Source organism: Buceros rhinoceros, unplaced genomic scaffold (assembly GCF_000710305.1).
Source record: "Buceros rhinoceros silvestris isolate BGI_N320 unplaced genomic scaffold, ASM71030v1 scaffold14972, whole genome shotgun sequence".
NCBI classification, from domain to species: domain Eukaryota; kingdom Metazoa; phylum Chordata; class Aves; order Bucerotiformes; family Bucerotidae; genus Buceros; species Buceros rhinoceros.
In genome coordinates, this window is record NW_010397446.1 from 118,345 (window position 1) to 127,709 (window position 9,365).

Below are 9,365 nucleotides of genomic sequence, written 5' to 3' on the forward strand. Positions count from 1 at the left end.
TCCGATAAAGCTATTACTGTTCCAGTGTTGACATTTGATCTCAGAACAGGATGACTTTGTCTTCGTGTTGGGTGTTCACATAGTCTGAAATACGCGTCCCTGAATATCATCCAACTTAAATGACACACATTTTCTGAACACCCTCTCTGCTCTCTGATTTTGTTTTTTCTTTGGTCTAACGTATGCTATTGACAGACCACAGCATCTGAAGAATGTTAAAAAAAAAATGAACAAGGGAAATGTCACCTGATTGCTTCTTCATTTTCTGGAAGGTTTTATGGTGAGGTGCCTATGACAGCACTGAAATGACCTCACTTCCCCACCTGCAGAATGGAGGTAACCATGCAGGTGATGTATTTAGGCCATAAGCTTTTGGCTGCCAAGGGCCTATTCATGCCCTTGTCAAGGTCCCTGGAGGCTGCTGTGGTAGACCTGCTGCTACTGACACAGATCATGGCTTTACCAGTGCTGTCCACGCTGCCAGCATGAATCCTTTGGGCAGGAAAAGTCTCTACCTTGACATTATGCAGCAGGTTTAAAGCTCAGACTGGAGGATCTTCTGAATGAAGCAGAAGCATCGGAGGTGTGTGTCGATTTAGAGCACAGATGGGTTTGAGACTGTTCCCTTTCTGGACAGGGAAGTTTGCAACTTGACAAGAGTTCAAGCCCAGAAGCCCTCATCCATATCCCCAGACTTCGAGAAAGTTTTTCTGCAGGTCAGAACTTTTTAGCTTGGCAACCGCTCTGTCGAGATCACTGCCGAGGATGTAGACAGCACTGTCTTGTTTTCCATCTGCCTGTCTGTCTCCATCTGTTGTTCCCCGCCTTAGGATTCAGACGTACTCTCCTTGGGGGAGAAGACCTCTTTTTCTGATGAGCTCGTACAGCTCTGCATCACAACGGGTCTCATCTGTGAGTGGGGCTCCTAGATGCTCCTTCAGTACACAAGTTTAGTATATCGTGGAAGTATTTTTACATAAATGCACGGTAAGGGAATTCCCCCTCTCCTTCCACTGCTGCATTTTAGCCTGTAGACGTCTTTCCTCTGGCTGTGCCTGTGCAGCGATTCTGAGCATGGTTTGTCGTTTCAGAATGGCGTCAGGAGACAATGGCCTGTGGTGGCTAGGAAATACTAGGAGACAGCTTTTTTACAGCTTCCATAAAATGGCATTAAATTTGACAAATATGTGCAAACAGCAAGAAGAACCCTCTGGGAAGGGTTGTTAAATGCCTTTGTCACTTAAATGCATTTAAACATTGCGTGCAAATAAAGGCAGGAGGAGTGAGATTAGCACCCGCAGTGTATCGCCCTCCCCTAACCCTGTGCATAGTAAAAAGCACACGGGCTTCTCCTTGTCAAAACCAATCGCCCTCCCATAACCCTCCTGTCACTTTAATGCAGATGAAAAGCAGCAAAGCATTAATTAATTACCTTTAAAAAAGTAGTGAAGATGTTGGCAGCAGCACACACACTTGTGATAACATTTCAATGCAATTACGTTTGAATCAGAGCAGGAATTGGTTTCGTAGAGCACTTTCCGTTCCTAGGATATCCCAGCATACTTCACAGCAGTGTTGATGACGTGGATTGAATGGCAGATGTGGAGGTGAAGAGCAGCCAGCTCTCCTGCACCTTTGGGTGGGTATCAAGGTGCTCAGAGGCTTCTCTTTCAGAAAAATGCTATGGGTTCATTAGCTTGAAGAAGGTTGATCAGTGGGGCTGGGCAGAAGGGATTTCTCTGTGACATCTTCTCTGAAGGAGCCCAGAGGTTCTGTGACTAAGACATGAACTGGTGACCCTCCTTTCTTCCCCCTCGCTGACTCAGAGCATGAAGTGCTGCTTTGCCCTGGCATTTCTGCATACCACAGGCACAAAAGAGCAACGTGACCCATGGAGACAGAAAATGCAGCAGGAGAAGCAAGCATGAAAGAGGCTTGGACATCGCTTAGCTGTATCATCTGCGTCTTGTCTGAAATCATTAATGTCTCTAACCCTCCCTGTGGTGTATAGGAAATAACGGGTAGATGTGCATCTCCCAGGCTGGTTTGACCAAGCGGAGGAGGTGCGATGCACTCCTCAGCAGGTCCCCACGGTACAGCATACCTGAGAAGTGACCAGCTACGATCCTGTCCCAGGAAGACTGTACAAAACCAGCTCTCCTTGTGTTCTCTGTGTGTACCTCAGCTTGCAAAGAACCAGGAGGACGAGGGCTGCGTCTCCCCATAACGGGTATCTGACCTCCACTTAGGCTGGTCAGGGGAGATGGCAGCATGTCAGGAAAACGCTTCCTTTCTCTTAACAGAGCAGGGATGAAAGGACTCCCTAACGCAGGGGGAGTTGAGATGAAGGGGACTTGCTGTGGCAGAGGTGAGGCCACAGCTGGAAGCTGTGCTAGTCTGCTGGGGCTCGTGGACGTGTGCTAGGGCCGCTGGTGCTCTCCACACCAGCTAGACGTGCAAGTGCCAGCTGCACCTCTGGCTACAGCATTAATACAGCCTTGCTTCCAAAGGAGGCTGGTTGTCTCTCGTACTGATCTCTCCAGCCTCCTGTCATGCTTTCCTAAGCTGCATTCCTTGTTTCTTTGTCTTCGGGAACAGCCCTGTCTCACTTAAAAAATCATCTGATACAGAGCTGACCTCAGATCTTCCTGCTTTCCCGGGCATGAGCTGTCATCCCATAGCACGGAGGTCTCTGGTTCCTTGCTCTCTGTGACAAACGCCTACTTTCTATCTCTGAGATTTTGTTGTTTGTCCATTCCTCCCTTTTTTTCTTCTTCTCTGATTCTCAGTATTCTAGAATTCCAGAAGTGGATTCATTATTCTAGAAGTGGAAAGCAGTGAGAGCAGGACAGCTGTCTCCCTTCTTCCTGACCAGTTTAATGGGTCTGTGCTTTCACCTTATAGCTGTTGGCACGTGAGTTTCCTTCCAGCTCTCCCCTGCCTCTCACCTGCGTGTTGCACAAACACAAGCCTGTGTGCAGCAATTGCACTTATTGTTCTGCATGTACAAAGGTGCTTCATAGTGAGGAATATGAGGAGTATTGTCCACAGAGTGAATAATCCCTGGGCATCTATGAGAAGTTCTTTTCTACTATGATGATGCTTCAAAAAGTAAAACAGATTAGGACGGTTCTGCTGGAAGTACGGCATATGAACAGTGTGTTCGCTCTACTGTGAAGAGGTTCTCTTGGGAAAAGGGTGTTATTTCTTTTCTCGCTGCTTGTGGAAAACAGTCATCATGTAACTTTTGCTGGGTTCTGCCTTCCTTAGGTGGACAAGGCCACCGCCCAGCTTTGGTCAGTCCTTCATTCCATAGTAAAATGCTCATGGGTGAAACTGGAAAGAGGGAAGTAAAAGAAGTTGCAGTCTGATGTTTGGGTGTGGAACAATAAATGGTATTATTTTAACATCGAACCTTACTGTAATGGTCTTTAGATTTTAATGATAAATGTGAAGCTGATCAAGAACGGTCCTGGGAGAAGGTCGTGTCACAAACACACACAATTTATTTTGTTTGTTCATATAATCTGTTTGAACCTGTTTCTATTTCCTTCGCTCCCTCTCTCTCTCTTTCTTTCCAAAAGAAAACTAGAAATGAACTTTGGGTGTGAAGACTCGGCTGTTGTGCCCGTACAGAAAGGACAGTTTGTCAGCTTCAGTTTGGATAGAGGGGAAGGGCTTAGGAAGGGGAAAACTGAAACTGCCAAAACACTTGCCTGTGAAGCCTTGTACTGACACATTTTCCTCGGGTTTGCTCCTGGCCGGTTCCTTACATCCAGAGTCACAGTCTCGGTGCCAGTGGGGTGGGCGAGGATGAGCATGCTCTTCATGCAGCAGAAACTTCCTGTTGCTGGTACAGAGCCAGCTCTGGAATGTTGGATTTACCTGAATGAGCCTTGAATAAGCCCTGTGCAGTTACCTTTTGTGTTTTCCAGCACTAATTCCTTGTTTTCTTTCCCTTCACAGCTAGAACATATTCAGAAACACATATGGTATATGTAAGTAACACTTTTTTAATTCACTTTTGCATGCGTTCAGTATCGGTTCTGTTACAGGAGCTGGAATTCCAGTTGTCTCTGAAGAGAGACACTGGACTTTGAAAGCAGCTTTCACACAGGTGGAGGAAGAGGCAGAGGACAGAAAGACATCTAGGAGTTTTTTTACCTTTGCTATTCATATAATGGCCTCTATATATATATCAAGCCAGGAACTTCTTTCCACACAGTGGCTTAACAATTGTTTGAAATAAGACCTTCAGTCCAACAACTTGCTGTGTTAAAAAAATACCCGCAAGTGATCAGCAAAACCAGCAGCCACATTCAGTCTGCTTCCCAAGTGCCACGAGCAATCCCTTGTAACACCTCCTTGACCAGAAAGCTTTCATTTGTTCCTTCCTGGCATCGCGGTTTTCCTCTGAAGTAGAAACAAAACCGTGGGTATTGGTAAGTAAGCACCTGTGAAGCAGAGCTTTTCTGTCTCATAATCCCTGCTCCTCCTTCTTCGCAGCGAGCTGAGAGGCTGCTTCTGACCTTGCAACCTGTTGCTGTGAGAGTGGTTCTGTGACTTGATTAAAAGCAGCAGCCTGGGCAGTGAAACGGGAGGGCTGCCAGGAAAGCACGCGCCTGTCTGGTGGTTTGGGTGTCGGGAAGATTGATGGCTTTGAGAAGCAGCCTTGCACTTTGTGTAGCCTTAATAGCATTTCAAGAAACCCAAGTAAACAACATTTTTTTTAATACTGATGATAACCTGATCAAACTAAGGAGAATGCTTCACATATTACACACGGAAATGGTGCTTTGATAGATGCTTCTCAGGGTCAGCATGCCTACAGGTTCCCCGGGCGGGTGATAGGGAAAGTCCTGCCTCCATAAGCCTATCATCGCTCTGGGGAAATAGCTGATGATGAGATGAACTGATACTTAAGCCTGTCACCAGGAAAAAAACAAAACAAAACAAAACCAAAACCAAAAAACTTTGTTTAGATTTGGTTTATTTTCTGTAAATCTTACGGACAGTGTTCACTTCTGGTTTTCTCTGACTTCGATCAGACCTGCGGGCATTCAGCAGTTGGTTGAATAACATGGTTTTTCTTCGTTCTCCTGGAACGGTGGCAGCTCTCTGCCCATGGCTTTCTCATGCTCTCTACCAGTACCGGTTGACATGGCACCTTTCTAAACCAAAGAAGGACTGGAATGTTGTTTGCTGTGGGTGTTTTTTGTTCTAAACTCTCCCAGAGAAATGTAGGAGAAATGGAAGGGGAAATCTCTCATGGTAACCTCTGAAATGCCCCTCCTGTAATGTCTCACTCGCAATCCCAGGTGTAAATGTTCTTTACATCAGACTGGGCAGCTCATCCCCTCCATTTCTTCCTGGGGCGGAATCAGCTGGCTCTCTGTGTGCCTTGGTCAGAATGGGAGCAGGACATGAAATGTCATTGATCCCTTCTATTATTCCTCTGACCCTCCTCAAGATTTTTGCCTAGAAGCTTTCACCTGTCCGAGGACGGTTGTCCCAGGCTCACGTGCACGATTAGGGAGGTGTTATTTCCTGAGTTTATTCTAGGTTTAGAATTCGAAGGGGTTTTTTGGTTGTTGCAGACATAAGCATTTGAACATTTTTGTGTACTTCTTGATGAAGGTCAGACTCTCTGATGATTGACAAAATAAACAGGTTTTTACCCCTCTGGAAATAACATCTGGAAATAGCATCTGAGGCTGTTTTTGGAAGCAGAAACTCAGCCTTGCAAAAACAAGTTCTCCCCCAGACTGTCAGTGCAGTCAATGCAGAGAGAGAAGGGCTCTTCAAGTCGGTTCAGATTGCTGAAAACAAAGTTTCTGCTCAAAATAGCTTTTTTAATGAGTCTCTCTCTCATTTTCTCTGTCCTGGCCTCGACTTGACCTAAGGAGGTTAACCTCCTTCGGCTAAGTTTAGTCTGTGAAATAACCCTGCCACCTCCAAAACTCAACCGCTTTCATCTGGGAATGTCTCACAGCCTCTTTGCATTCATTTTGCCTGGAAATATTGATGCTGGTGGAGAAGGAGGGGTTCTAAGTGTTCTACTCCGTGGCTGTTTTACTCACATCTTTTATTTTTCCTTTATTTCACCTAACACTGCTATTCTGTGTAAAACCTTCGTTCTTTGTCACATATAGGTTACTGACCCGGAAGTTGTACTATGATAATATAAATTATTTCACTTAATTCTTCAAATAAACATTAAGGCTACTGTAAAACTGAGGAAAAGATTTAACTGCAGACTAGGCAGACGGAGAAAGAGGTCTTGAAAGTTGAAATCATGACTCACAAGCCTAAAAAAAGTAAAAAAGAAACCAAAGAGAAACCTTTCATCACCAACCTCCAGTTCTTCTTGCTCTCCCACCCAAATTAATTCAGTGAGGTTTTTTAAGCCTTTTTAATTGAAATCATTTATTTTTACCTCAAGCTCAGGTTATCATAAATCAGAAAAGAAACAGCAGTTATTTTCACATTTTTTTCAATAAAGCAAGAGCACAAATGGAATTAGCTATCACGGTAAATACATAACTCCTGTAGCACTGAGTTATTGCCCTAATTGCGAAGGCACCAAATTTACTGAAATGGGAAAAGGAATAACCGTACCAGTTGTGCTTTGCTTTGCACTGATGCATCTCAGTGAGATTCTCGAGGGAGTTTCTTGGAGAGATGAAGAAGTCTGCCTCGGGCTGGAGTCACAGCCGTTGTACGCACCCGTCCTCACGGAAGAGGATGGGGGTCAACGCAGCAATGAGATTCATGAGGGCCTTGAAAAAACAGATGTGATTTGCAGTATCCATCACGTGATATTGTTTGGTGTCTGGTGGGGCTGAAATGCCACAAATTTGTCACTCTCTGCTGGACTGCGGGTGGCGCGGGCGATACGGTCATGCCAATCACAGCCCAGACCCGATGACTGTCATTTCCTGAAGCCCTGAATTGCGTTGCCAAATGATGAGGGGCCTCTCTGCAGACCTTGCTTGTACCTGATGAGGAGGGGTGAAAATTCCTGACTGTCTGGGGGTGACCAGGTGTGGGGCGTAAGGAGAAGTCCCTTCTCAGTGCACAGAAGATGGCAAGCTGTGCTCTCTGGAAATGGCTCCCGCGCTGGTGGGTGCAAAAGGCACTTGTGGGTGATGTTCAGCATAGACTAGGGTGGCTAGTAGGAAACCCAGATTTTCTGGAAATTTTCAAGACCAGTAATTCTTTTTAATCTCTTTAAATTACCTTAAGGACTTCTGCTTGTGACATACGGAATGATTTATTGAGTCGATGCTTTTGAAAAGTGAACTGCAGATCATTAAAAACCAAAACCACTCAGCTGCTGTTCAAAGGTCCATCCTGCAGGAAATTACCTTAATGACGAGGTCATCGCTGGCTTTAACAGTGCAAGGTTATGATCGAATCGTTGCTTACGACCCACTGAGAGCTAGATCCTGATCTGCAGAAGTGGGTGTAGCCACCTCTTAAAGACAGGGCGCTCAAGGAAGGAGTTGTTTCTTTAGTTGGACAAGGCTTTTCTAATCTAGCCCTCAGATTCAGCACCATGGAGTCATCGCAGAGGACACAGACACTTCTGCAAGACTCCGAGGAGGTGACAGGAGCTGTTTTAGTGCTTTGACACACAAGAACGAGTCCCAAGGAGCAGGTTCTTTCTCTGTCCTCTATATTCTGTTTCCAGCCCCCTAAACTGAATAAAACTGAGGAGGGGGTGTGTGCGTGCTCAGTGTGGGATCTCACCTGTGTTGTCATGACCCACGTAATGCACACCAGAGTCTAACTCCATGACGTGTGTCCAGGAAGGGCTGAGCACATTTTCACGGCTTCAAGAGAAAATAAACTGAAAATTTCCCAGGAGCTGTTCCGCAAGGGAAATCTCACAGACACGGTTAACAGAGCAGATGCCTCACAACTGCATTTCAGCTTGCTTAAAAATAAATTGCAGGTAGCACCCAGCAATCTCCTGTGATTAAGATGTAGCATGTAACTGTCCCAGCATCTGGCTGCGGTGTGTTTTCTATAGCAGTATTGCCACCTTCCCTTGGAGGAGGTGATCTGCATTGCCTCTCTTTTTGGTACACTGGCTGAGATCTTGAGCTCATGTGTGTGAGCCTACCAGGGCTGGTTTCTAACCCACCCAAGAAAAAACAGGGGCGTTTGAATTGGAGCTCCTTTTTCTCCGTAGATACTGGGATAGCTCATGCCTGAGCTCAGAGCATTTCAAGATGAACAAGTAAGTTCACAAGTTGTGTTCACCTTGTTTCTACCAGCATCAAAAGGAAGAATCGCTTGTCCAAACACAGCCCAGAAACAGCAAACCCTGACATCTGATGCAGCTTAAATATTCCCAGTTCCTGTTTCCCACCCAGGGAGCCTGGACACATTTACACCCCATAAAGGAAAGGGAGGTTCTCACCCAAAGTGAGTGAAAGCCTCGACACCACGCAAAGATCCATGGAGCAACAGCCAAGGTTCAGGGTAGACAGCTTCTCCAACCAAAATAGCACCGCTGTCTTTGGGTGGGCAGAGTTCACACAACTGGCTCTCTGCCTGCCCAAACAAACCCAAAGGGTGTTCAGGGTGCCTGCAGTAGCTATCAGTCTGTGGTTATAGATACCCTGACACCTTGACCCGTTTCTTGCTGCCCGGGGCTTTAATTGCCACAAATAATCGCTATCTCCCGAGCCTGGTGAAAGGGATGAGACAATTACGTGGGAAGCTTGTGTTAACTCCTTTTAGAAGAGTAATATGCTGAGCCGCTAATGGTGTGTTCCGAGGTCTGCCACTGACCTCGGGCATTGCGCTCGAGCCACGATTTTCAACTTTGCATGTCTGAAGAGAAGCAGAGCTTGGCATATTTGGGCCCCAAACCCTTTTAAAGTCTGTCAAGTGGGGACCTGCACATAGAGGTCTAGTAATCACATCGGAAGCTTTAAAGAAATTGCTGCCATGCCGGTTGTAATCAGAATTGGTGAGGAACAGTGGCGGTGTGTTTGCAGCTCCTTTTGTGAACGAATGGTTCAGCTCGCGCTTTCCAGCCCGCTAGCCCGAGGTCTGGCCCGCGGGCGACAGAACCGCGCGGTGTGGTAGCAGGGGTCAGCGTTGGGCTGCTGAGCAGCGGCTGAAATGGGGAGGGCACTGGTAAGTGAAGTTCCTGCTGCCTTTCTGAGTGACCCCAGACATGTCTCATCACAGACCCAAAGGTGCTGGTCACTCTTAGCCCTCACAGCGGTGTCTTCTGAAACGAATCTCTGTCTGGTTGGGAGCCCTGGTTGCTCTGTGGGAATTTAAAAAGCTATTTCCATCTGTTGCTGCAGGCTGCGTTTCTGGGTACGGGGTCCTTTGTGACTCAC

The 9,365-nt window shown here is 46.4% G+C and overlaps 1 protein-coding gene across 1 annotated transcript in view; it reads left to right on the plus strand.

Annotated features, from left to right (window-relative positions):
* The window catches only part of LOC104502310 (serine/threonine-protein kinase BRSK2), a gene marked incomplete at its 3' end in the record, with an annotated part of 114,808 nt that overhangs the window by 85,566 nt on the left and 19,877 nt on the right, over window positions 1-9,365 (plus strand). Inside the window, exon 8 of the mRNA XM_010146271.1 lies at window positions 3,967-3,998. Coding sequence (XP_010144573.1) covers window positions 3,967-3,998 — 32 coding nt within the window. The remainder of the gene's footprint in view (window positions 1-3,966; window positions 3,999-9,365) is intronic.